The sequence below is a fragment of the Pteronotus mesoamericanus genome, unplaced genomic scaffold (assembly GCF_021234165.1).
Source record: "Pteronotus mesoamericanus isolate MK-2021 breed Mesoamerican mustached bat unplaced genomic scaffold, CSHL_Meso_final contig_64, whole genome shotgun sequence".
NCBI lineage: Eukaryota > Metazoa > Chordata > Mammalia > Chiroptera > Mormoopidae > Pteronotus > Pteronotus mesoamericanus.
In genome coordinates this window covers 3,972,740-3,997,339 of record NW_026555224.1, presented here as the reverse complement: position 1 = coordinate 3,997,339, position 24,600 = coordinate 3,972,740, and the positions used below count along the sequence as shown (strand labels likewise).

Sequence of the window (24,600 nt, the reverse complement as noted above, 5' to 3'; positions counted from 1 at the left end):
AAAAATCTGTGGGAGTTGTGGCAGCAGGAGAAACTGCCAGTCTAACGAGTTTGTCGGAGGGAACACAGGGTCCTAGAATGTACACAAGCCCACCCACCTGGGAATCAGCATTAGAAGAGTACCACTCCCTTGTGGGTAGCAGGGGGAAGTGAATGAAAGTGGGGTGGGAGCCAAGCAAGTGGCATATTTCCCTCTGTGACCCACCCCTACACACAGTGCCACAATGCAGCCATGTTGGTTGTCCTGTCTGGGCAAATACCTAAGACTCCGCCCCTTACAATGTAACAAGTGCACTGAGACAAAGAACTATGGCCCAAATGAAAGAACAGATCAAAACTCCAGAAAAAGACTGAAATTACGAGGAGATAGTCAACCTATCAGATGCAGAGCTCAAAGCACTGGTAATCAGGGTGCTCACAGAAATGATTCAGTATGGTCACAAAATAAAGGAAGAAGTGAAGCCTGTGCAAAGTGAAATGAAGAAAGATATACAGGGAACCAACAGTGAAGGGAAGGAAACTGGGACTCATATCAGTGATTTGGAACAGATGGAAGAAATAAACATTCAACTGGAACAGAATGAAGAAACAAGAATTCAAAAAAAATGAGGAGAGGCTTAGGAACCTCTGGGACAACTTTAAACGTTCCAACATCCAAGTAATAGTGGTTCCAGAAGGAGAAGAGGAAGAGCAAGAAATTGGAGACTTATTTGAACAAATAATGAAGGAAAACTTCCCCTATCTGGTGAAGGAACTAGACATGCAAGTCCAGGGAGCTCAGAGAGCCTCAAAGAAGCTGGACCCAAGGAGTAACACACCAAGACACAGCCTAATTAAATTACCCAACATTAAAGATAAGAAGACAATCTTAAAAACAGCAAGAGAAAAGGAGACAATTACCTACAAAGGAGTTTCCATAAGACTATCATCTGATTTCTCAAAAGAAACCTAACAGGTAAGAAGGGGCTGGAAAGAAGTATTCAAAGTCATGAAAAGCAAGGACCTACATCCAAGATTACTTTATCCAGCAAAGCTATCATTTAGAATGGAAGGGCAGATAAAGTGCTTCCCAGATAAGATCAAGTTAAAGGAGTTCATCATCACCAAGCCCTTATTATATGAAATGTTAAAGGGACTTACCTAAGGAAAAGATCAAAACTACGAACAGTAAAATGACAACTAACTCACAACTATCAACAACTGAACCTAAAACAAAAACGAAAACAAAAACTAAGCAAACAGAAAAATAAAGTACCTAGGAATAAATTTAACCAAAGAGGTAAAAGACCTACACGCAGAAAACTATACAACATTAAAGAAAGAAATTAAAGAAGACACAGATAAATGGAAGCATATACCATGCTCATGGATTGGAAGAAGTAATATCATCAAAATGTCCATACCACCCAAAGCTATTTATAGATTGAACGCAATCCCTATTAAGATACCAATGGCGTATTTCACAGAAATAGAACAGACATTTCAAAAATTTATATGGAACCATAAACGACCCCGAATAGCCGCAGCAATTTTGAGAAAGAAAAACAAAGTAGGAGGGATCACAATACGGGACATCAAAGTATACTACAAAGCCACTATACTCAAAACAATCTGGTACTGGCACAAGAACAGACCCATAGACCAGTGGAACAGAATAGAAAGCCCAGAAATAAGCCCAGGTCTATATGGGCATCTAATTTTGATGAAGAGGGCAGAAGCATAAAATGGAGCAATAATAGCCTCTTCAACAAATGGTGTTGGGAGAGCTGGACGGCTACAAAAAATTGAAATTGGATCATCAGCTGACACCATACACAAAAATAAACTCAAGATGGATAAAAGACTTAATAATAAGTCGCAACACCATCAAAGTCCTCGAGGAGAACATTGGCAGGAAACTCTCATATATCCCACGCAGCAATTTTTTCACTGATATATCTCCTAAAGCAAGAGACATAAAGGAAAGAATAAACAAGTGGGACCTCATAAAAATAAGAAGCTTCTGCACAGCTAAAGAAAACATCAGCAAAATGAAAAGGGAGCCAACTGTATGGGAAAATATATTTGCTAATGATACACCAGATAGAAGTTTGATCTCCAAGATATATAAAGAACTCACTCGACTCCACTCCAAGAACACAAACGATCCAATCAAAAAATGGGCAAAGGACCTGGGCAGACGCTTTTCCAAGGAGGAGATACAGAGGGCCCAGAGGCATTTGAAAGGATGCTCGGCATCACTAGCCATCAGAGAAATTCAGGTCAAAACCACCATGAGGTACCACCTCAAACAAGTCAGAATGGCCATCATAAACACATCAACAAACAACAGGTGCTGGCGAGGCTGTGGAGAAAAGGGAACACTAGTACACTGTTGGTGGGAATGCAGACTGGTGCAGCCATTGTGGAAAGCAGTGTGGAATTTTCTCAAAAAGCTGAAAATGGAACTGCTTTTTCATCCAGGGATTCCCCTGCTGGGACTATACCCTAAGAATACCAAAACGCCAATTCAAAAGAACCTATGCACCCCAATGTTCATAGCAGCACAATTTACAATAGCCAAGTGCTGGAAGCAACCTAAACGCCCATCAGTAGATGATTGGATCAAAAAATTATGGTACATATACACAATGGAATACTACGCAGCAGAAAGAAAACAAGAACTACTAAACTTCGCGACAGCATGGATGGAACTCGAGAGCATTATGCTAAGCGAAATAAGCCAGGGAGCGAAAGACAAATACCATATGATTTCAGCTATAAGTGCAACCTAACCAACAATACAAAGATGCAAGGAAAATAAGACCAGCAACACTGAAAGGAAAAGAAATCAACAGAGACAAGAGGGAAGGAGGGAGGGGGGTGGGGAAAAGGAAGGGAAGGGGAAAGTCAAGGAACATATAGCAAGGACTCATGGACAAAACCAAAGGGGAAGAGCTGAGGGAGGGAAGGAGGGAGGGGGCAAGGGAAAGTGGTGGGGGAGAGGCAGAGACAAATGTATTTGAAAAAAAAAAACTAAGCAAACAACTAGAACAGGAACAGAATTACAGAAATGGAGATCACATGGAGGGTTATCAGTGGGGAGGGGAGAGGGGTGAAGTGGAGGAAAGATACGGGGAATAAGAAGCATAATTGGTAGGTACGAAATAAACAGGGGGAGGTTAAGAATACTATAGGAAATGGAGAAGCCAAAGAACTCATATGTACAACCCATGGACCTGAAATATGGTGGGGAAAAAAAGTGGAACAACTATAATAGCATAATCAATAAAATACACTTAAAAAAAGAAGCATTTCCAAGGTATGAGTGAGGAAGTATGAGGGAGTTGTGCAAACTGCAAACTTATTACTGGGGTGGAGGAGAAGGGAGCAGAAGTTGAGGGGTGGAGACAGAATGCATGAACAGGAGAAGGGATCCACTATGGAGCATTAGCTCCCACTGCAAGCAGGAGACTGTGGGGGAGTCTGGCTGTCCTAATTTGTACGAGAGCAGAGAATGCTGTATCTCGCCTCCGTGTGTCTGCTGCCATGTCTCCATCAACAGATGGAGGTAATCAAGACACCTAAAAATGGAAACACAAGCTAGTGTGAAGTTTTGTCATGGCAGTTTGTTACAGAAAAGTCAAGAATCCCTCACCAGTAAGTATGACTGTCAAGGTCACCTGTGACCTCTCTGTTGTTAAATCTGACAGATACTCAGCTGGCTGGGCTGCAGCAAGTCCAGGGAGGCCAATCTCCTAGGGCATGAGGTTGGCCGCTGCCCACTTGTGATCAGGCGGGCTTTAGCAATGGTTTGGCTTCCCTGGGGCTCCTGGAGGCTGTTAGTTGCAGCTTTGGTCAATAGCCTATGCAATTAATCAGCTTAAAGGGAGTGCTGGTGAGCAACGGCTCTTGACCCTGGCTGCACACTACAATCACTTAGGGAGCTTTATAAAAATAATACCAGTTCTAGAGCTCACCCAGGATCAATTGGTGAGGCCTCAAACAGCAAGTTTTTTAAAAGCACCCCAAGGCTGGGAACCACTGGGATAGATCATTAAGGGCCCAAGTTCAGACACATGTGGGGAGCCAATCTTGTTCCTTCTCCAACCTGTGACCTCTTAGCACACTCTGATTTGGAGTGGGGATTGGCATTGAGAGAGCAAGAGGCTATAATCTATTTAAGCAAAAACTAATTGGTGCAATTTTAAGATTGTTTTCTATTTTATTTAAAAATGCTATAACAAACCCATCACCTTATATACTAAACGTTGTACATAGCCATAATCTATTTTCTTGGTATAAATTTCTACTCGGAGTAAAAAGATATGAATGATTTCTAGAGTTTGTAATAAACTTTATTGTCTTTTGCCAAATTGTCTTTTAGAACAATTTTTCCAATTGACATCATTTAATAGTATTTTATTTTGTACTTCTTTAATGTTCAGTTTTCCCATTAGTATCTTAGTCGTTTGTATTTCTTCTTTTCTGAAATAGCTATTCATGTGCTTTCACCATTTTTCCATCATGGAGTTCTTTTTTTCTTGCTGATTTTTAAAGACTCTTTAGTAAGGGTATGAAATACAGTGTGTCATATACATTGTCAATATTTTTCTTGCTGTCATTTACTTTCAATTTTTTAGAGATGTTTTAGATATACAAGTATAAGCTGTTTAACATAGCCAAATTTACCCATTTTATCCTTTATGTAGCTTCCACTGCTTTTATATTTAAAAGCTCTTTCTATCTCAAAATGTTCTTATAATTATCTTACACCTAATTTCTAACATTAAATTCTTTGATTCATATGGAATTTGTTTTGGCAAACAAATTGCCTCAACTCCAACACCAAATGCCAATTCTATCACATACTGAACATGAGGGTGTGTGAGCTTTCTCTTTTGCCCTGTTGATCAGTGTATCTGCTTTGTCTTATCCTAATGCCACACTGTTTCAATTGCTATATCTTTATTGTTTTTTAAGATCTCACAAAAGTACATCATTCTTATTTTTATTTTTGAAAGCATTTTGCCTATTCTTTATTAATCTTACTTGAATGTTTTGGAAAGTCTTATAAAATCATTACAAAATTAATGCATGTTAAGGCAATATTGTTTGCAAATACTGACAAAGAGAACTATGGAACCAAAGAGAGAGTCTAAAGATAAGAAACCTAGTATTGTATATCTGTAAGAAAGGAGAGGACTAGTCAATGGACAATTTTTTATTCATCTGGAAAACATTAGAGTGCTACCTCAGATTATATACAAAGATAAATTCCAGGAAAATTGGCAAAGTCTGTGAATAGTCAATTTACAGAGAAGGGATCCTAAATGGCCAAGAAACATAAAAAGATTCTTACCCCCAGTGATAATCAGGGAAATGCAAATAAAAACAATTAGATAACATTTTTCTGCCACATGATGGGAAAATTATTTTTAAAATATAATTTCCAGTTTGGCTGGTGTGGCTCAGTGGATTGAGTGCCGGCTTGTGAACCAAAGGGTCACTGGTTCGATTCCCAGTCAGGGCATATACCTGGGTTGAGGGCCAGGTTCTCCAGTTGGGGATGAGTGAGAGGCAACCACACATTGATGTTTCTCTCCCTCTCATCCTCCTTCCCTCCCTCTCTCTCTAAAGACAAATTATTTTTTTTTAAGTAAAATATAATTTCTTAATATGTAGAGTTGGTGAAGTTAGGGGCAATTGTTGGGAAGTACGGATTAGCATAGTCATGTTGGGGGAAATTGGGGTGGGTTTATTAAATTTAAAACACCACGCCCTATAACTTGTGAATCCACCCAGAGAAACACTAGAACTCATACACAGTATAAGCAAGTATAAGCAGGGCTCTACCCATCACTGAAAGACTGATATACTCCTCTTTTGGTTGGGACATAGCCCCAGTCTCAAATCCTGCAAATGCCCCTCTCCCCATCTGCCAAGGTCACTTTAATCTTTCCCCCCTTGACCCCATACTGTCCTGTGATCCAGCAACTAAAGAGTTAGTGAGTCAGTGACTGGCACAGACACTCTGGGATCCCCCAACCCTCTTCCTGATCCAGCCCTGGGCCCAGGGTCTGTTCTAGTTGGTTGGGGATATTTGACTGTGATCCCTCTGTTAGAAGATGTTCATCAAAACACTGTTATGAGGACAAAAGACTGGAAACAGCTTGAGGCAGAGACTGTCAATTGCCTGTCAAATACCCGCTTTCTCTTTCACACCAACAGAACCTATCAACATTACTGTCCATCAAAAGAGTACATGTCCTGTCAAAAGAGTACATGTCCCAGCTTCTCTTGCAGCCAGGTATGGCTGTGTAATTAAGTGCTAGCCAATGAAAGCTGAGCAGATACTAGTGTGGGAGTTCTGGGACATCTCAAGAGGGTCCTCCAAGCAGTCTCCCAGATTGAGGAGATGACTGGGGAAAAGGCAGCACCCATCTTCATCCACAGGAAGGTGGGACACATCCAACTTTCCCCAGAGGTAGAAGCCTGGATAACTTCCTGGAGGGGTCATACAGACCCAGGCAGGCTTCTTCTGGACTTCCTTTCAATGACAAAGGAATTGGTATCCTGTTCAAACTGCCATTGCTTTGGGTTTCTGAGTTCGATGCAGCCAAGTTTAATCGCAATGGAGGCAAAACTAAATGGCTATTAACAGAGAAATGGCTAATTCGACCATGATATATAAAATATATATAAATTGGAGACAACTTGAGGTGTTATACATGTGATGAAATACTTTGCAGACTGAGTTAAATCTATAGGCATTATAAGTATGGAAGCAACCTAACTGTCCATCGATAGATGATTGGACAAGGAAGATATGGTACATATGTACAATGGAATACTACTCAGCCATGAAAAGAATGAAATCTTACTATTGCAACAACATTGATGGACCTGGAGGGTATTCTGCTAAGTGAAATAAGTTAGACAAAGACAGACAAGTACCATATGATTTCACTTACATGTTGAACCTAAAGAACAGAAAAAATTAACAAACAAAACAGAAAAAGACTCATAGATACAGAGAACAGACTGATGGTTGCCAGAGGGGAGGGGGCTGAGGGGCTGGGTAAGGAAGCTGAAGGAATTGAGAAGTACAGATTGGCAGTTACCAAATAGTTATAGAGATGTAAAGTACAGCATAGGAACTATAGTCAATAATATTGTAATGACTATGTTTAGTGCCCTGTGAGTACTAGACATCAGTGGGATCATTTCATAAGTTATACAAATGTCTAACCACTATGCTGTACACCTGAAACTAATATAATATTGAATGTCAATTGTAATTGAAAAAGAAAAAAAAAAGAAAACTACGTGTATAGGCATTAACATGCTGAGTAAAAAAAAACAAGTTGCAGAATATCATAAATTTATATATGTGCACTTCTCTTCAAACCCCCAATAAAGTTTACTGGTTTTCCCTACATTTCTATACAGAAAAGCATAGGAAGGAAAAAAGACTGAAAGTGTACTTCCTAAACTGCAATAATGTTAGTAACTTTGGGGGAGCGAACAATAATTGCTAGGCACTGGCCAAAGGGCATCTTATATTTGACTGCTCTATGCTACAATTTTGTAAAAGGAACGAATCATGTACAACTTGTATAGTACAAATTAATTAGGTTTTCCATCTACCCACCAGCTGACCTTCTTAAACTGCTTATTTGCACACTGCTCACTGCCTGCAGGGTCTACATTTAAGAATTGTCAAAGTTGAAGACACAGACCTGGAAGAACAACCTCTCTGGCTACAGAGATTAGCTTGTGAGCCACCATCTAAATGCTTTTTGTCAGAAAAGTTCAAGGTTCTTTCAGAACCCCTCTGTCACAAAGGTTGTATTTTTTTATGACACCACTGTGTCTGAAGGAAGGAAATAGTGGTATTAATCTGCAAGGACAAAGACAGTGAGAGGATGCAGCAGTAGATGAGAGATGACAATAAAAAGTTGGAGGCAGAATGCGGTCCTGCAATGCTCTGACAGTGGCACCTGCAGTAGGAAATACTGCCCGAGAGAACCTTAGAATGGCTCAATACCCAGAGGCATCAGGTGGGAAAGGAGGGAAGAGGTACAAGGCTAAGTAGCTGGACCCCTATGTATTCCTTGCCATGCACACAACAAAGAAATTGTGCTTCACACTCCAGTCATTAATTCTATACAAAAATGGACTAAGATGCACTCCAGACAGGGAGGCCCCAAACTAAGCAGTAGGAAGGAAAGGAATGTTGGTGTGAACCAAGGGGAATTAGGCTAAAATCATCCTCGTATACAGGATGGGGCAAAAGTAGGTTTATAATTGTGAGTACACAAAACACAGAGTTTATTCTTGTACTATTATTTATTAATTATTGTATTATCTTCCACACAACTCTAAACCTACTTTTGCCCCATCCTGTATAGTAAGTATGTATTCACAGGTCCTATTCTAGATTCTTCTTGTTATGTCTCATGTTTGAATGAGGCCAGTTCCAAGGCTGCTAATTCCTTGAGAATAGTTTGGGCCCAGGGTGAAGATGAAGATCTGGACAGCTGGCAGTTTAATTTGGGGTTTATTGTCTCAAAAGAATTCTTGCAGATTGACAAATCTTTAGCTGCAGGGGTGGATCTTCTCACTAGGTGAGATTAGAAGCCACAGAGGGCTTTAAATAAAAGGATCCCTTTCAGTGTTGAGATGAATTTAGGAGAGCCTGTTGGGGGCTTTATCAATCAGTGTCTATTCAGGAAAACAGAACCATTCTAGGTATTTCAAACAGAAGGAATTTAATAAGGAGATTGAATCCAAAAGTGATGGAAGGGTAAGAGAAGCAAAAAGGGAAGGATACAGTTACTTAGAATTAGTAACTGTAGGAACTTCTCCTAGGTTGTAGGCACAATTGGGAAGATGATGATGCCAGTACATGACTGATACATCACTGTGATTGTTGAAGCATCTGCTGCTGTTACTGCTGTCTTAGGAACCACAGTCACATCCAGCTTTCAGGAAGCCCAGAGGTCACACTCCCACTAACACTGCAGGATCCTGTCTGAGAGGTTGGAGGATATGTCGCACCCATGAGTTCTGTGCTGCTGAGGCTATAGGAACACCCACTTCAACCTCCATGCTACACCAGCAAGGAATTATAAACCTACACTTAACCAATACTGCTGTTGCTGCTAATGCCATGTGAGCTGCTTCTAGGAGCAGAACATGGTTTCTCCCTTCCATCTGTTTGCCAGTGTCCTGCCAGTGCCTCCCGATGGGCAAACCAGCTAGCCAAAAAACAAAACAAAACAAAAACCGCTGGCCAGAGATGCTAGGGAATGTTGTTTTCAGTCTCTTGCAATCCAAAGGGGACATGGAAGAATGGGAATATAAATGAGAGGGGGAAAAAGACTGAGAATGGATACTGTCGGAACTTAGGTGAGAAATGAGGGCTGCCTGGACTGGGATGACAGCAATGGAGGTGGTGAGAGGCAGTCAAATTCATTATATATTTTGAGGCAAAAATCCATAGGATTTTCTCGCAGATCAGACATAGGGTATGATAGAAAGAAAGGAGTCAAGGCTAACTCGGGATTATTGTTGACCTGAGCAAATGAAAAGATTAAAGCTCCTATGTACTTAGATGATGAAGACGATGATAAAAGCAGGTCTTAGGGAAGCAGTAAATTCAGCTAGGGACATGTATAGTTTGAGATGCCTATGATACATTAGATGGAGACGTTGAATGGACAGTTCAGGGGAAAAGAGGTACAAATTTGAGATGCAGTCATACATAAGTGGTATATAAGGCAATGGGTCTTATGATGTCACTAGAGTAGATAAATAAGAGATGATGCCCAAGGACTAATACCCATGATACTCCAAGTTAGAGGTTATAAAGGCAAAAATAAACCATCAAAGAAGGTTCAGAAGGAGAAGCAGAGAACACTAGAAGAACATGGCATCTTGAAACCCCAATGAACAAAACCTTTCAAGAAAAGTGTCAATTGTGTCAAATGCTGCTTATAGGTCAAGGTCAATGAGGACTAAGAAGAGTTAACTTGAGTTAAGCACTATGAAAGTCATCAGTGACCTTCAGAAGAACAACTTTAGAGAGGTGAGGCATAAGTCTGAGTGGAATAGGTTCAAAAGTGAGAGAGGAAGAGATAATTTGGAGTTGGTGAGTAAAGATCACTCTTGGAGTTGAGCTGTAAAGAGAGGAATATAAATAAAGCTCTAGTGGGAGGGAGAGGTGAGGTCAAGGCAGGTAGTTTCTCTTTCTTTTTAAGATGAAAGAAATATCAACTTATTTGCATGTTGATGGGAAGGATCCAGTGGAGAAGGGAAAAGCTGGATGCAGGAGAAAAGAGGAAGGATGACTGGAGTCTGTTCTTGAGTAGACAAGAGTGGACTGAATCTAGTACCCAAGTGGAAGGGTTAGCTTTTCTAAAAACACAGACCATAAAGTCATATTAACCAGAGAGAAAATAAAGCATGTGAACATAGCTACAGGCAGGCAGGTAGAGATGGTGGTATAAGTTCTCTTCCATTTGCTTCTATTTACTAGTGAAGTAGGAAGTAAGATCGTCAGCTGATGAGGATAGGAGAGGAGGTTTTAGAGGTTTGAGAAGAGGAGAGAAGGAACTAAATACATTCATAGGAAAATGGGAGAATGAATGGGCTGCGGAACTGTAGGATGATTGCAAGAAAGTGTTAAGGGTCCACTTGAGATCACAAATGATGAATTTTACACTAGTCATCATGTTTGTGCATTTGCCATGTTCAGCTGTGTGGGTGCAAGCATTGGGCAATGAATGGGCAGAAAGCTGATTTTAAGAAGGAAATACAGCACAGTGAAAGTGTTAAGGGAGTTGATGATAAAAACAAAATCAAAATAATCATGTTTCTAAATGGAATTTAGACTGAGTACAGAGGACATGAAGGTAGTGATCAATAAACAGAGAAGTCAGTCCTTTAAGAGAAATTGTACCATGTCCTCATGACTAAAATTGCAGTCCTCTAGGTAAACGGGATGTTTGAGGATTTTAGTTATTCATCCAATGTGCACTTGTTGACAATTGTCATGAGCTATGTCCAGAGAGGACATTTGGTTACTTCCCTAGAAACACTGAAAATATCAGGGAGATAAGCTAGATCCAAAGCAGGAAGGGTCTTGGGTGATTATGGAAAACAGATTGATTTTATTTTATTGTCAATAAAATTTTCAAGTAGGTGAAAAGATGCAAATCTAGCTGAAAATTATACAACTGTATCAATCAAAATGGCTTGAGTCTAAAAGCTAATTTACTTATGGATGTAATGGAAAAGTTTGCAGTATAATAACAGCTAATGTTTATTCAGGGCGTATTGTTAGCCAGACTCTAAATTCATTACATTTACTCTCTTGTTTAATCCTAATGTCAGAGTCAATATTTGAACCCATGTCATCTGCTTCCAGACACTGTACTCCTAACCACTGTGCTTTACTGTCTCTTGAAGAGATAGTTTCAGGCAACACTGAATCCAGGGATTCAAGTGTTATTCCCAGGACTCAGTGGTTCACTCACACTTCACTTACTTCTATGTTGAATCAATTCCCATTCATGGTAGCTTAGACTCACAAGATCCCTGCGTCTAGCATTTCCAGTAGAAAGTTCCATTCCCCTTCTGGAAGTACTAGATCTACACCAGTCTGTTTATAGTGATATAAAATAGATTCACAATATTGTTAAGTAGAAAGAATTCACACTTTACAAAACAATAGATAAGGACTGATCTATATACAAATATATCTATAATTGGAAGGATATAAATAAAACATTAACCATAGTTATTTCTGAGTGTTATGATTTAGGGGACTATTTTTATTTTTGCTTCTCAGCATTTTCATTTGTTTTTTACATTAAGAATATATTACCTGTATAATAAAACTTTTGAAGGTAAACAAAAATACAACAGGAGCAGATAAATAGATCTCTCTGTATTGTTCTCTGTAGCTAGGTACTTTTCCACTCATCCCACCCTATACCACTAAGATCTGTATCTTAGGAAATGGATAAATTGCGGGTGGCAACACCAGTGGTGACATTCTTATCTGCTTCCATTTGGCTAAAGGCAAGGAGAGGGAGGACCCCAGGCTAGCTCTACCATATTACTGAACAAGTGAACAGGCTTAGTATCTTCCCTGACATGATAAATAATGCACTCTGGGTCAATTTTGAAATGGAATATTAAGTTCTTCCTGGTAAGCTCACACGAGGTAACATTTAGTGATCCATCAAGAGGGAGAAGGGAGATAAAGAAACCAATGGGGTCTCACCGTAAATATGCAGGCCAAATCCCAGGCACCAGGCTGATTTGGAAGTAGCTGTATAGTTCCTGCCTCCAAGGAGTTTCCATCTCATTAGGAAAGCAAGATGGCAAGACAGGGCAAGTACTAAATGCAGAATATTCATTCACATCTTCTTGGCTCAGATGGGAACTTTACACCTCATACAACCTGCAGATCATGTGACTCCATTTCACAGTCCTTCCTCGTTCATAGGAACCACCCTCTTTGGACCATTTTCTCACATTTTACAAAACTCAGCTCTCAGGCAAAAAAAATGAAACTTACATTGAGTTAAAACTGAATAACTGGGCTTGATTGGTCCAAAGCAGTGTGGGCTAAATAATGCAGGACAAGAGGTTGGGGCTGGAAACAATGATGGTCCAGGGGAATTATGGGAAAACTGGTCAACAATCTCCCATTCATGCTTCTAGGTACTGGTTTCTCTCCTCCAGCCTGCAGCATCTGTGAGAATATGGAAAACACAACCTATTTCATAGTTTCCTAGTGCATAAAGTAGAGATCGTAATACTCATCTCACTGCTTTGTTGAGAAGATTAAATTTGGTAATACATCTAAAAACTTGGCCCCATACTTGGGTCTGAGAAAATGCCCAATAAATAGAGCCTATCATTATTTTGATTTAATTACCAAAAGCAGAAATAAGCTAACATGGAGATGACAAAAGGTTTGGAATCTTTAAAATACTTACACTCAACCATGGTTCCTGGTCTTGTCAATTTGGTTCCTTGAACATTTGCCCTCTGATTTTATTCAGGGTACCAAGTGTGCGTTAAATCTCATGCTTGCTCCCAGCTCCTTCCTAAATGCAGAATATTCATTCACATCTTCTTGGCTCAGATGGGAACTTTACACCTCATACAACCTGCAGATCATGTGACTCCATTTCACGGTCCTTCCTCGTTCATAGGAACCACCCTCTTTGGACCATTTTCTCACATTTTACAAAACTCAGCTCTCAGGCAAAAAAATTGAAACTTACATTGAGTTAAAACTGAATAACTGGGCTTGATTGGTCCAAAGACGTTAGGGAAAGAAAATTTCCTTGTTTCATAATTTTCAAATTCAAGGTCTTCAAAGCAGGGTATTGGAGTGAGAAGTGAGATTCATGGTAATGCTGATGCAAAAGAGACAAAGAACACTCAGAAAGGGAAGAGAAGTAATGCATTTTACAGTTGCCATTTTGTGATGCACCCAGTTCCCCAGCTTCTTGTTAATTCTGTGAGCTCTCTTAAAGTTCTTTTTCTGAGTTATTCTGAATTTTTCTTTTTGCTTATATTAGCAAAAGTCCATTTCTGAGGCTTGCAAGTCAGTAACCCTTACTGATTCATAAATAAAGTGTGGATGGATGGGTGGGAGGAAGGCAGTTATAAGTGAGAAGAAAATAAATAAGGAACAAAGAGCAGCAGAAAAGATGGAGAAAGCAGCTGGATCTTACGACTGCTTCAAATTTTGAAGGATTCCAGTCCTAGTCTGTGCATATCCTTCAAGATGAGTTTCTACCACACCTCTACCACCTTTTTATTAAAATGGTCCCTTTTCTTTGTAATTGAGGTGGCAAGTGCTTTTGTATCGGTACTACTGTAAAAACAGGGGTGGGAGAAAATGAGCAGGCATGTCCCTGAAAAGTTCTACCAAAGCCATGGTCATAACTCTGGGTGGAAATTCGAAGAGGCAAATCTGCCTGGTTCTGATGTTTCTGAATACCCAAGAATTTCAGAATTTATAAATTTTAAGATAAAAATAATTTTTAAATGGAGCCAAGCACAGACTTATGAGAAAGAACTCTATTCATGTTCTTCCCACTAATAATAAAGTGCTTGTCAGAGTGGATTAATCTACACTTAACCTTGTAATTTAACAACGAAGGGCAGAAATAGCAGGTTTACAATGTAAAAGTACATATTAAAACTCCTTTCAACATATTTGTTGTGACATTTTTATTAACAATTTGAGTGAGGAATTAAATTGTAATCAAATGTGGAGATGATATGATGCCAATAGAGGGGTTCATACCGTGAATAATAGAACCATAGAATTACATAACATCAGAACCCAAAGAGGTTTTTTGAAGCTAATCATAACTCTCCAGTTTACAGGACAGAAAACTGAGGCTCAGAGAGGTCAACCCACTTGTCCCAGGTACACCTGGAATCAAGGGTAAAGCAGTTGGGGTTCAATCTTCCTACTTTCTCTTTCTGAATACATAAAATTCATGATTCAAGACTTTGTTTTTTAAGTAGAAACTGAACTGATGAGACCAGATACAATTCATTAAGGTCAAATGTGTAAGGACCTATGTGTTCAGTCCACAAAAGCCCACTGTACAAATACAGTGTGGAGCCTATGTGCTTTAATAAGCAGCACTTGCATGAAGCATTTAGAGAGGTGACTTGTCTGCGAGCTTGAGGTGTCAGCAGTGTGATGCAGCTACAAGTAAAAAGATAACACAGTCACAGGTGGCATCACTAGAAACAGTTTACAGAAGAGAGGTCTGAGTCCTGTGTAACCTTTCCATCTATACCTGCAATACCTTCTTCAGCCCCAGGTGTCAGATTTTAGAAATAATCCAGATGAATTAGTTCAGCTCTAGGATGGAATCACATGAAGAATGGTCAATAGAAGTTAGGGAACTGCAAAGCACTGTAATGAAGAGCTTGAATCTTGTAGTCAGATGGCTGGGGTTTAATCCCAGCTCTGTCAATTACTGAGGATATGTTCATTAAGCCCTAATCGCACTGTCTGTAAATGAGGAATTACAACAGTACCTCTCTCTTTTTGGAGATAAATAAGGTAGCGCATGTCACGTGATTTGCACACTACTAGCACAAAACAAATAGTCTACAAATGTTAGCTGCTATTAAGATTAAGGAGGCAAAGTGATCTGGGGATAACAGGAACAACATAATAGGTTGTGGTGAATATTAAATGAGTTAACACATGCTGAATGCTTGAAACAAACTTGATAGTTATTATCTGCAGTAGAGGGCCTGGTCTGTTTCTGTGAATGGGCCTGGTTTAGGGACAAAATATACCTAACTTGGGCTAAGGTCCACAGAGTCTGATCAGTATTCCTTGAAGGATGCTCAGTTGTGTGTGTGTGTGTGTGTGTGTGTGTGTGCGCGCGCGCGCCTGTGCTGCGGGAGGAGTGGGGAGTGATGGTGGTCACTCAGACCTTCTATGGGGGTACTCACTTGGTGACCACCTGGGCACGGTGACTTGGCATTGTCATGGACTGACAACTTAGCTGCTTTGTGGGTTGCGGTCATTTAGGCCTGTTCTGATGACCATTAACTAGTGTGATCACTTAAGGAGGTACTGGGTTGGTCACTCAAGCTTGCTCTGGTCATGGTCACTGAGAATTGGCCCATGGGCAGTTATTTAATAATCATTAGAAGAGGAAATGCTCAGAAGTCCTCCCTCCCCTCCCTTTCCTCCTCGTGCCACTCCGGGAAGAAGTCCTGGACCTTAGGGATCCTATGCGACCCTGAATAGCTCCCCGGGGAGCAGTCTGCCCGTAGGGGGCGGCCGCTAAGAGGGAACCCGCTTGCCCTGAGTCTGCTCCTTTGGGGCTTGCTCTTCCCCAGGTCCAGCGAGAGGTGGAGTGACAGTGGGGTGGGGGCGCACACGCCATGGGTGTGAGACAGAGTGAGCTGCCTGGGTGTGAATCAGCGCAGGGGTTGGGGGAAGGGGGTGCAGCTAAAGAGCTCCCTGAATAGTCACGGAATCTCACTCACCCTTGGCTCCTCCACACAGCCCGTCTAGGCCCGTGTGTCCCCGTCCTGCGCTTGTATGCGCGCACGGCATGTTGTCTAGTTCCAGGCTCTGTGTTTGTTTGGTGAGATGGGGTGGGGAGGTGGGTAGGGGAGAGTGTCACCTGTCGGTGTTCCTATGCCCGGGTTAGGAGATTCTCCCTCCGCACCCCATGTGGGTGTGGGGGTGTGTCCTGATCAGGGTACGTGTGTACCTGTGTACGTGCCTGCGTGTGTCGGCATGGTGGGACTGTTTATCAGTGTAGTGTTTGTGTCTGCACCCGATCCATGTCTGGGTCCGGATATTGGTGCAATTTCGACCTGGGCTCCCACCCCTCGGTGTCGGAAGGCCAGCGTGCTGAGTGTGCCCAGCCTCTGAAGAAGTAAATGCCTCCATGCCCTGTCCCCACCCCACCCCCAAGCTGACCAGAGCTCCCTAGGGTGCGGCCTGGTTGGGGAGGGCCTGGGATTTGCGTCCTGGCAGAGAAAAGATGCGGGGGCGGGCCAGGTCCCCGGGCGGGGCGCGGGCTCCGGAGACCCGCACGGCTGACGTCAGGCAACTCCTTAAATAGAGCCGGCAGCGCGCTCAGCTCGGCATTTCCCGAGGATCCGGAACGTGGTCCGCGCCAGCGCCACCTTGCGGCCCGCCGCCAGCCCTCACTGCCGCGCGTCCGCCCGGGTTCGGAAATGGGGCTTCTGGAGCTCGGTGCGCTCCGAACCCAGCGCGTGGAAGAGTCAAGAAGCGCCTGAAGCTGCCCCACCGCCTGGAGCCCAGTCGTCTAGGACAGGGCAATGTTGGAGGCACTGCTGCCTGTCCCCCGAGGAGCCACCGCCCCCTGGCCCTCCGGGCATGGTGCGCGCCCCGGCCGGCAGCTCCTGGAAAAGACTGCGCCCCCCACGGCCGACCCGCGTGGCCCGGGCAGCCCTGCTCGAGCCCTTTAGGTGGCCACAGGGCCCCAGGAGCTCCGCCGCCGGCTCCCCCTCAGAAACCATGTCCCCCGGCGCGGGCCCATGGAGCCATGGCCTATAGGGTCCTGGGCCGCGCGGGGCCACCTCAGCCGCGGAGGGCGCGCAGGCTGCTTTTCGCCTTTACTCTGTCGCTCTCCTGCACTTACCTGTGTTACAATCTCCTGTGCTGCTGCGACCACGACCTCGGTCGGAGTCGCCTCCTGGGCGCGCCCCGCTGCCTCCGCGGCTCTAGCTCGGACAGCCAGAAACTTCTCCAGAAGTCCCGCCCCTGCGATCCCCCGGGGCCGACGCTGAGCGCACCTGCTGCCGCCGTGCCCGCCCCGCGCCTCCCGGCTTCCAATCTCTCCGGTTCGCCGAGGCTGGGCACCAAGCGGCTGCCCCAGGCCCTCATTGTGGGCGTGAAGAAGGGAGGCACGCGCGCCGTGCTGGAGTTTATTCGCGTGCACCCGGACGTGAGGGCCTTGGGCACGGAGCCCCACTTCTTCGATAGGAACTACGGACGCGGGCTGGACTGGTACAGGTAAGGAGGGGAGCCCCACGCCGTGCCCTTTCCAAACCGGCTCCATTCTCAGAGCCTCCCTCCGTTTTTTCTTCCCCTTTACCCGGCTCGTTGTGTAGGTTCCGGCTGAATTGGGGGCGGGGGGTTACTAGCGGATGGATTTACGCAGAACTTACCTTCCCGCCCCCTCCGGACACGCGTTTTCTTGACTGGCAAAGGGCCATTATCACTGGAGTCACTTGGAGAGAAGGGAGGGCTGTAGCCAAACCTCAGAGTGAGCCAAGGAGGCTGACTCCGGATCCAGGCTTTGGTGGAGCAAGGTGCCCAGGGAAGGATCAGGAAGAATACAGGCTCCCTACGCACAGCCCTCTCCCGACTGTCCCCCGGTCTTTTCTGCCATCTGAAGGATCCTGAGAAGGATGGAAAGTTAGAACAGGACGACGACCCCCTTGCGACAGTGCTGTGTGCTTGGGCAATGTCGCCGTAGGTCAGGCCGAATGAGAAGGCATCCACGGAGGTGACAGGATGAGAAAGTTCTCTATAGGCTCATTTCCAGCTCCAGGTATTTGCTATTGTAACTGGGCTGAAACCCTATGTCTTTGACCCTGAGTTAGTGGTCTTAGAGTAGTGAAAGGAAGCCTGGATTTGAGGCTTGGTTCTGTCACTTAACTTGAGCAAATTCCTAAAACTCTTTGAGCCTCGGTTTTTAAATCACATTGGACAGGGAAGCAGTCCCAGCCCTGTCTGCCTCCCTAGTCCTTTCTAAAGTGCATTAAAAGTACAATACTGGGTGATGCTTCTAGACCAGCCACCAGGATGGGGATCTTGGGATACTGGTGGGCACTCAGATGAAGATTGGCCAGAGTCATAGGGGTAGCCAATCATATGTAGACTGTCCACTCCCCGACTGCACTGCTGGGGGATGAGAGTAACCCAGGCTGGTGGTGTCTGGGCATGGCCTGAAGCACTGGCAGCCCCCGCTGTTCAATGTCCATTTACCTCCCAAGCTCTAGCTGGGCTGATCATGGCATCCTGGAAGGTGATTAATGCATAGGCTCCTCATAACACATGGTTCACAGAATTCTCACCATTCCCCTGACCCTGTGAAGACTTTCTAGAAATGTCTGCATAGTAATGGAACTGGGGAGGGGTAGATAACATGGTAGCTGCACAGTAGCTGAGGCTAATTTAAACTTTTTTAAAATAAATTTAAAAAAAAACTTTTTAAAAGTAAGCCGTTTAGGAAGTAGAAAGAACTAAGTACATTGGCCAAAGGACACTTCATTGGGGGGACCCCACTGGGCTCATGATAGGGGGCCCTGGATTTGCAAGAATGGAGGCAACAGGGTTGGTGTCACCTTTGCCAGTTAGCCTTCAGTGGTCATGGTTGTGGGGGGCAAGGGGTGGGGCATGCACCTTCCTCAGGAGGTAGACAGAGTCTGTCTCCAGTGGAGCCCAGCTGGGAGAGCTGGCTTTATGGGTGGCCCCAGAACCATTATGTTGGCTCAGTGGAATAAGGTGGCTCAGAATGGCAGGTCTAGTGCCTTCTAAGCTGGCATCACATCTGGGCCTATGAGGTGAGCAAGGACAAAGTCCCCAGGGTGGGGGAAGCCAGTGCGTCAAACAGCAGAACCCTCGATGTATCAGCTATGGTCATACTCTAATACACAGCAGGTTTCCTTGAGGGAAGGTCTGGAGATCAATATGAAACCCTTTGCCAATGTGAAGTGCTTTTCATGTGCAAAATAACAAAATTCTGAGCATCCTGCTGTTGGATTTTGTACCCTCCAATAAACACCTGTACCCTGAATAGTCTCTGCATTCCCCTCTCCCCGTTCCACCACAAGCACCATATCTCAGGCTTCCTTCCCAGAGCCCATGTCATTCAGGGATGGCTGCTTCTTATTTTTAACCTTGGCATGTGTGATTCTAAGCCAGCTTAGCTGTGAACCTTAGAGATGGGAGCTGTGCCTTTTTTTTTTTTTTTTATAGCACATTTGGATTCTGCTAAAATTCTCAGCTGAGTCTTGGTAGGTTTTATTTAACATCAAGCATACTGACAGCTCCGCTTCTCAGGGTCTGACTTACCCTCCCTTTCGCCCTTCGTATTTCTAAAGGAACAATTAGCTCAGGGGTCTGGTTGTGCATTTCCATCTATGGTAAGGTAATACTTCCCCATTTGAATTCTGTTTCCATAATTTCCAGAACCTTTCTCTTGTGTGTGTTTTATCTTTGATTATCACTCTGTAGTGGGACCCTACCCTTAGGTATTTTGTAAGAATCTGTCATGGAGAAGCTTCCCTCACCTCTCCATCTTGCCTGATTCCCTGCTCCCAATTTCCTCCCCACGGTAGCAGCTGGGCTTGCTTGCAGGGTGGGGTCAGCTAGCTGCTTGGCCAGGTAGGCAGAGTGAGACCATGGTGACCAAAGAACCAGCATAGGACCTGCCAGAAGCTGGAGGTGGTCACATGGATGCGGTGTGATTTGAAGTACAGTGGTCTTTCTGAATCTCAGTGTCCTTGGCATAGAAGGGCCCCTGCAGTAACTATCATAGGAGGTTGTTTTGGAGAATGAATGAAATGCTATATGGAAGTGCCTGAAACTTCTATGGTAGCTGAAGATAAGGCAGTAACATGATTACTGTTGCCACTGTTATCCTTACCATTTCACTGCCAACACCCCTGTTATGACTATCAGTACTATTAATATCAAAACGATTAGTTTCTGGCCCCACTGCTGTCACCAGATGGGACTGAGGAGTTAATTAATTTCTAGAAAAGTAGTTCCATGAGACAAGGAAGGGTCCTGGCCTTAAATTCTCCTTTCAGCTCTGCTCCGATTTTATTTTCATTTTTGCTCCCTCCCCATTGATAAAAAGTCACTTCACAGTTCGGGTTTGTAAGTTTGCTCACCTTTAAAATGGGAATGATGCCTGACCTGCTTTACAATCTTGTAAAAATCAATTAAGACAATGTATGTGAGAATGCTTCCCCCGATCTAAGATTAAATTTAGGGTGCTATCATCCACCAAGGGTTGGGAGTGAGACAGAATATTCAGGGTCTTCATCTTTTATAAAGAGATATAAGCTGTACCTTGTCTGATAGTTTTTAGAGTCTTGGGTGAAGCTGAGTTTTGTGTAAAATGTTCCCTGTTTTGCTAGTTTTCAGCAATGGGTAGGGGGCATGGGAGCATTGTGAAGAGGAAGTGAATCTTCTTTAAATGCACTGAAATGCCAACAAGAGCAAGTTAATGCATGACAACAGACTCTGTGCTCTGGTGTCAGTGTTTTGATAGATGAGTCCATTCTGTAAATTTTGGACTCCACGCCACTGCTCATTTATTTATTTATTGTGGATGGTGTTCTGGGGATAGTGTAAGACAAAGAAGACACTGTGTTTGCCCCAGAGGCAACTGTCTAAATAAGAAAGAATAAAAAACACAGAGTAAGGTCTATCACCGTATCCAGATAATTTCAGTCAAGAAATCAATCCTTCAGAAGAAACTTTCAGATGAAATAAAACCACAGGCAGAGGGGAGGGAAGCAGTTCCTGCAGGAGGCTTGAACCGTCTTTAACAAGGGGTCAATATGTGACACACCCTGATCTGTGCTTGTTGAGTGCACACAGAAGCCTGCATGTGCACACTTGCACACAGCTCACTCTCTGTGCAGACTTGTCTTCATAAGGAGTTTCCTGCCTCAGTCGAGGACATCATGTGCTGATTAAATGCAACCATTGAGTCCATAAATCCCCATTTGCCTTGCAGCTTTCTCTCAGCCTGGAGTACTCTGGAGATAACACTAGTTCCTGCACACGTGTAGTTCTTGTCAGGCACTGAAGAACACTCAGAATTGACCAGCAGACCTCTCTTTTTGAAGAGCTGGCTTTACTCCCCGTGGAGCTTTGAGGAACAGTGGAAGAGCTTGCAGTGAAAAAATTTTAAAACGAATGGGCTTTCCCTTAGGTTAAAAATGTGAAAATATCACTTACCATAGATTTTAAGGAGCATATTTTCCTCCACATTGTAATATCTCTGAAAGTAGGATGTATCTGATTACGGATGGGGTCTTAGCTTCAATGAGATACAATGCATCCATATTGGATGGAAATCTCCTCCCCAGAGGTTACTGTGCTGGAGACCCACTGGACTGGTGGTGAATGCCTGACTCAGTGGGAGCCCTCACACCCTGCTTGTCTCTGCAACCAGCAGCCTCTCTTATGGTCAAGGAGCTATACCTGTTTTTGGTGTTTGATTGTCAGAAATGCCATCTCCCTGAAAGCATCTGTCCTGAAATGAGGAAATGTGTGGGCTGACACCCACCAGCAGATAAAGTACTATGGTGGGCATGTTCTTCATGGGCTGCTGGACCTCCCAGCTATCTGGAGGCACATCCTGGGTCCCTAATAGGTTCTGGGCAGAGCCGGTGCCCAACAGGTGCTATTTACCTGCATGCTTGCTGATGCTCCATGCACAGGCATGCAGGACTGTAGAATGACTTCCTTCTGTTTGGTTAGATGCCGCAAATCATTCCTGAATGGTTGCATAACAGAGTGGGTGGAAAGGGGTGGAAGTACACACCCCTCTGTTCATCAGGGTCCCCTGGAGGACCTGGAGGGAGGCTGCCTGGATGACTGAGGGCTCAGCCACAGGGGCAGGGGGGTAGGTAAGCCCTTGCACTGAGTCCTACTATAGGGTCTAAAAGGTCACACAGTCAGCCTACCTCTGTGGGACTCACTGTCTTCCAGAGCTAGCCCCTGCGCATTAATCCATTTATTTGTCACATGCCTACCATTGCCAGGCTCAGCACCAAGCTGCTCGGGGCCCTCTCTGCTGTTGCTTTGTCCTCCTGATGGGTTGTGCTGATGGGCTCAAGTGCTTTGTAGTCCATGGGCAGCTTGACAAGGTCAGTAAAAGCCAACAGTGAGTGGAAATAACTTAGCATTTCAGAGGTAATTGCTGCCTGTCAAATGACACAGCTGGGCTGTTCATCCAGGGCGACAGTCCCAGGGACTTTCTCCGCAGGGTAATGGCATAGGGAAAGGGGCACAGGGAAGTTACTGAGTGTGTTTTTTAAGGAATATGGTCCAAAGGTATTGGTTGGGTTAACTGGGGCTTGAGTGTCACATGGAATTCCTGGGCACAAGTCCATAGGGATCTCCCCCCAAGCTTTGAAATCAGAGATTCCATCTCAGTGCCCATGGCCACCGGCTTCCATGAGTAAGAAGACTAGGAGTGCTTGCTCTAGGTACAGGCCCGAGGACCTCTCCCTGCTGTCCTCTGAGGGGTGGCATCACACCCCCATTCTCTGAGGTGTTTTCCAGGCTTCAGATGTTCTTGTGCTATCTTCCTGATATTTGCCCAAACCCCACATGTCCTCTGCTATCATTCTCTTACTATTTTTGGTTAACACATTTAAAAATGATAGTTTTTTCATAATGAACTGGGCTTATTTTTTTCTTTCAGCATATATGTTTTAGAATAGATAATATGTTCACATAATGCAAACTTCAAAATGACAAAGGATATTTAATGAAATTATTCTCTTCTTTCCCACCCTGTGTCCCTGCAATGCATTTCCTTTCCCAGAAGCAATCACAGCTGTCTGTTTTTGTATATCCTTCTAGAGATGTGCTGTGCGTTTGTAAACCTAACAACATTATGCAAATATAGTTAAAATACATATTTATAAAAAAAGCTTTATTTGAAAACCACCCTAAATGGAAAACCAGTTTTACTTGCCATAATTAGAAAGAATTGTAAAAATAAATAGATTGAATTTAAAAAAGGATATTAGGGCATGCTACTAGTAAAAGCAGTTAAAGAAATACTAATATCAATGTGAGACTTTTCCCTTGATATAATCAGAAGGCTTGAAAGTTAAGTGGAAAAGATAAGGCATTTTCTCCCTATGAGATTCAGTGATATTTAGCAACTCTGTGTCATACCTAAAATTACCAAGATGGGGTACACAGCAACACCATGGGGAACACCGCTGGAGTTTACAGAAAACCCAGCTTCAGTAAATGTAGCCATGTTTCTAGCTTTCAGTTCCTTTGATGTGTTAATGATAGCAAGAGACAAGCTAAAGGAAAAGTCTAAACAAATATGAACATTAAGAAAAGTGTTTTGACTTGCACTATTTACAAGATAACCTAGCCTTCAGAACAGCAGGTTTCCCTGAATAAAGTGTATTGCAGATGTTTAAAGAAAAAAAAAACCCACAGGTTTCTTCACTACTCGCACTGGTAGGAAGTCAGCAGTGTCCCCATGATTAGACCTACCTGGGTCGTCACATACCTGCAGGCATCAGTTATAAAAGTCAGGCAGCAACTTAGGGGGAAGAGGATATGCCTTTTAAAAAAAAATTATGAGATTCATAAAAAAGAATGAAATATTACCATTTGTGACAACATGGGTGGACCTAGAGGGTACTATGTTCAGTGAAATAAATCAGACAGAGAAAGACAGCTACCATATGATCTCACTTATATGCAGAATCTAAAGAACAAAATCAACAAAACAGAAGCAGACTTATAGAGAACAGCCTGATGGCTGCCAGATGGAAGGTAGGTTGGGGGACTGGGTGAAAAGGGGGGAGGGATTAAGTAGTACAAATTGGCAGTTACAAAACAGTCATGGGATGTAAAGTACAGCATAGGGAATATAGTCAGTAATATTGTAGCGACTAGGTATGGTGTCAGGTCGTACTGGAAATATTGGAGGAACACTATGTAAAGTATATGATTGTCCAACCACTATGATGTACACCTGAAACTAATGCAAAGTACCAGTAATATTGAAAGTCAACTGTAATTGAAAGATAAAATAAGACTTCCAGCCAAGATGGAGGCGTAGGAAGATACACTTTGCCTCCTCGCACAATCGAAAGAAGGACATCAACAAATTTAAAAACAAAAAATAGCCAGACTGCCAGAAAATTTAACTTATGGTAGTCCGACAACCAAGGAGTTAAAGAAGAAACATTCAGCCAGACCAATAGGAGGGGCAGAGATGTGTAGCAGAGGTGGAGAGGACGCACAGCAAGGTGGAAGGTGGAGGACCAGGTCGGTGAGGAA

General features: G+C 43.5%; 1 protein-coding gene across 1 annotated transcript in view; it reads left to right on the top strand.

Annotated features, from left to right (window-relative positions):
- Positions 1 to 17,074: 17,074 nt before the first annotated feature.
- HS3ST2 (heparan sulfate-glucosamine 3-sulfotransferase 2) overlaps positions 17,075 to 24,600 on the top strand; it is a 123,651-nt gene continuing 116,125 nt past the window's right edge. Inside the window, exon 1 of the mRNA XM_054580959.1 lies at positions 17,075 to 17,544. Within this exon, the coding sequence (XP_054436934.1) occupies positions 17,075 to 17,544 (470 nt within the window). The remainder of the gene's footprint in view (positions 17,545 to 24,600) is intronic.